This window comes from Mandrillus leucophaeus, unplaced genomic scaffold (genome assembly GCF_000951045.1).
Source record: "Mandrillus leucophaeus isolate KB7577 unplaced genomic scaffold, Mleu.le_1.0 Scaffold241, whole genome shotgun sequence".
Classification (NCBI taxonomy): Eukaryota; Metazoa; Chordata; class Mammalia; order Primates; family Cercopithecidae; genus Mandrillus; species Mandrillus leucophaeus.
This window is the reverse complement of record NW_012102488.1, coordinates 2,369,727-2,372,518: the sequence shown is the minus strand read 5'-3', so window position 1 is coordinate 2,372,518 and position 2,792 is coordinate 2,369,727. Positions and strand designations below refer to the sequence as shown.

The 2,792-nt window shown below is 61.5% G+C and overlaps 1 protein-coding gene across 1 annotated transcript in view; it reads right to left on the bottom strand.

Moving 5' to 3' along the window:
• LOC105541617 (chondroitin sulfate proteoglycan 4-like) overlaps nucleotides 1-2,792 on the bottom strand; it is a gene marked incomplete at its 5' end in the record, with an annotated part of 18,307 nt that overhangs the window by 7,099 nt on the left and 8,416 nt on the right. Inside the window, 4 exon segments of the mRNA XM_011982724.1 lie at nucleotides 1,812-1,978; nucleotides 2,124-2,258; nucleotides 2,358-2,490; nucleotides 2,493-2,558. Of these exon segments, the coding sequence (XP_011838114.1) occupies nucleotides 1,812-1,978; nucleotides 2,124-2,258; nucleotides 2,358-2,490; nucleotides 2,493-2,558 (501 nt within the window).

The window sequence follows — 2,792 nt, the reverse complement described above, 5'->3', positions numbered from 1 at the left end:
CTCTCTGACCTGAGGTAGGCTCCCCAGGGGCTGGGAGAGGAGTTGGAGGGAATGGAGGATGGAGGACAGCGAGAAGGAGGAGGAATGCAATGTGTGGGGCGGCCGCCAAGAGTGAAAATAGAGGGAAGCGCCATGTAAGTGCTGGAAAGAAGGGGGCAGGTGGGATGAGCTCCATAGCCCCCTCCCCAAAAATGACCACCTCCAGGACTCAGCGCTCCCTGGGGGTAGGCTCTGCCAGCCCTCAGCCACACGTGGCTCTGGCATCCATGGTCCCAGTGCCTTGGAAGGAGAGGGCTGGTTCTGGCATCCAGGTCCAATGCTCTGGAATCCAGTCCCATGTCAGGGGAACATCTGACCCCTTCCCTGTCCAGTTCAGTGTTGTGGGACAGGGCTGCTGTCAAGACAATCCCCAGTCCTGCCCTCCTCCCTGAGTGGGCCAGATAGCCCATGTAGCCTCTTCCCCACTTGCCTTTGTGGCACTGCCAGCCTGGTACCCTGGTGCCCATTCAGTCTAGTCCTTCATATTGCTGGGGCATGGGGAAGCTCTGAGTAACGTGGGACTATAGAGTGCGCGAGGGTGGCTGATGGCCGGCTCCCGTGCCCTCCCCATTCCTGTGCATTCTTGACAAAAGCTCCCAGCAACCGAGGGTATGCAGCAGCTGTAGACACCAGCCTGATGAATATCTCATTGTGGGGAGGGGGCCATAGCAGGAGTGGGGCTCCAGGGAAATACAGAACCCGGGACTGGGAGGTGTTGATGTGAGAGGCCCAAGAAACCTCTGCTTTGCACTTGCTGAATACCATCTGCGCCTCTCAGGAGGGAGAATGCCAGGCTCAGGAGGTCCCTGCCCAAGCAAGGGAGCTTGGAAAGGGGGCTAGGGGTGGGCTGTGCCATTTTTGAGGGCTGGCAGGGGGACCAGCCAGCCAGACCCCTCTGGAGGTACTTGGGGCAGTACCGCGTGCCATGGCTCCTGAGTGACAGAGTCAGCTCTGCGCCCCACAAGACCGCTCCCTACTCAGAACTCACTGTGATCATGTGCTGGATCCAGATGCCCATGCAGCCTCCTGGCGGGAGCATCAGTTGCACCACCTGCCCAGGACGGCCCACGGAAGGGTCTGCGCCACTCTGCCCTGCTATGGAACAACTCCTGTTCTGCCTTCGGGAAGAGGTGTTTGTTTAAGCGATGACTGGGCTGGCCCCCATGGCACATTATCACAGAGTCTGCTGCTACCCATGGCTGAGAGCTCTAGTTCTTCCTGGTGGTCTCTGAAGCCACCAAGATGGATGAACTGTGGCTTCACCCTCTTGGCCAACTCAGCTGCCTTTCATCAGCTCATCTGCCCCTAGGATCCACTCTGCCTCTGGCTGGCACCTGACCCCAGCCCCAGGCTCACGCCTCTGCCCACAGGCCCAGCAGCTGCTTCACCTCCAACTCCATCCCTCTTGACCAAGCACTGCCCCTCTGGACCAAGCTACTGGGGTGCCACTAGTGCCCCCACAGGGTGCCCCCTCTCGGGATCCTTGGGTCCGGCTGTAGCTTCCTTCTGGAAGACACACTCCAAAACCCCAGCCCTGCTCTAGGGCCCTGTATCCCTGACTTTCTGCATCCTTCTCCCTCCTTCTGGGAACATGAACTTGCCCTGCCAGCCTGGTGGCTCCTGGAGGAGCCTGGGCCTGGACCATGGCAGGACCGGGAGCGTCTGCTGCTAGTGATGCTGGAGCCTGCACCCATGTCCACGTGATGTCCATGGCACAGTGGCCATTTGAGGCTGGGGGTGTCTGAGTGGTGGCTGCAGAGTGGGGCCCTTACCTCTGCCTGAGTGAAGTTCACCAGGGCCTCCCCTGTGCTGTCCTGCTAGGCGTGGAACAGCTGGCCTGGCTGGGGGCCCCGGACCACATTGTAGAGCAGGAGCTGGGGGTCGGTGCCTGCGCTGGAGCTGGCTCTGAGGCTCTGGCTGCTGAGTGGCTGGACGGACCCTTCCAGATGCAAAAGGGGCCATCACCCTTTGAGATCCAGGCCCAGGCCTGTGTCTGCAGAGAGGCAGCGTGACCCTGGCGCACCACCCTCAGCTCTGCCCCAGCTCCTGGCACACCCCGGAATGCCCACAATCAGCACACCCACCTGGGCAGACAGTCAGTGTCCAGCTGCCCTCTAGCGAGAGGAGCACTTGCTTCTGGGCCATCACTCGGAAGAAGTGTCCAGAGGAAGTGTGCTTGTCATCAGAGAAGCTGAAGTGGATGCCTCCATCCAGGGCTCCTGAGGACAGTCATTGAGTCCGGCTGGCCTGAGCTGGCTCCTCATCTCAGGGCACCCCTGCAAGCAGCAGGAACCCAGGGCCCGGCCCTCAGCACCCACCTCTGTGTGAGAACAGCACGAGCCTGCCGTCCAGCTGGGCCTGCGTGAAGCTGTGCACCTTGGTGCCCGGCGCTGCCCACAGCACTACCCGCCCTTTGCTGGGCTGCTCAATGGTGTAAACCAGATGCTCAGGGGCCCAGAGTAACTGTCCATGCTCCTCAGGGCCTCCACAGGGATGGGCGCAGTGGCCCCCTCCCACATCTGGGAACACAGGCCTGTGAAGGTTCTGCCTTGCCCTGCTCACCTACCCCTTCCTCCCCGGCTCTGGGCTGCCACCAGGGTTCCAACTCTGCTGCGGCTCAGGCCCTCAGGTGGCATCGAGGTTGGCACTGCTCTGGCTCCCCTGCACAAAGGGCCCTCCCCACATTCACCTTCCCTGTCACCCCAGGGAAGGCCCCAGGGAAGGTCACCCTCCAGGCCCAGCCTCCTTGCTCT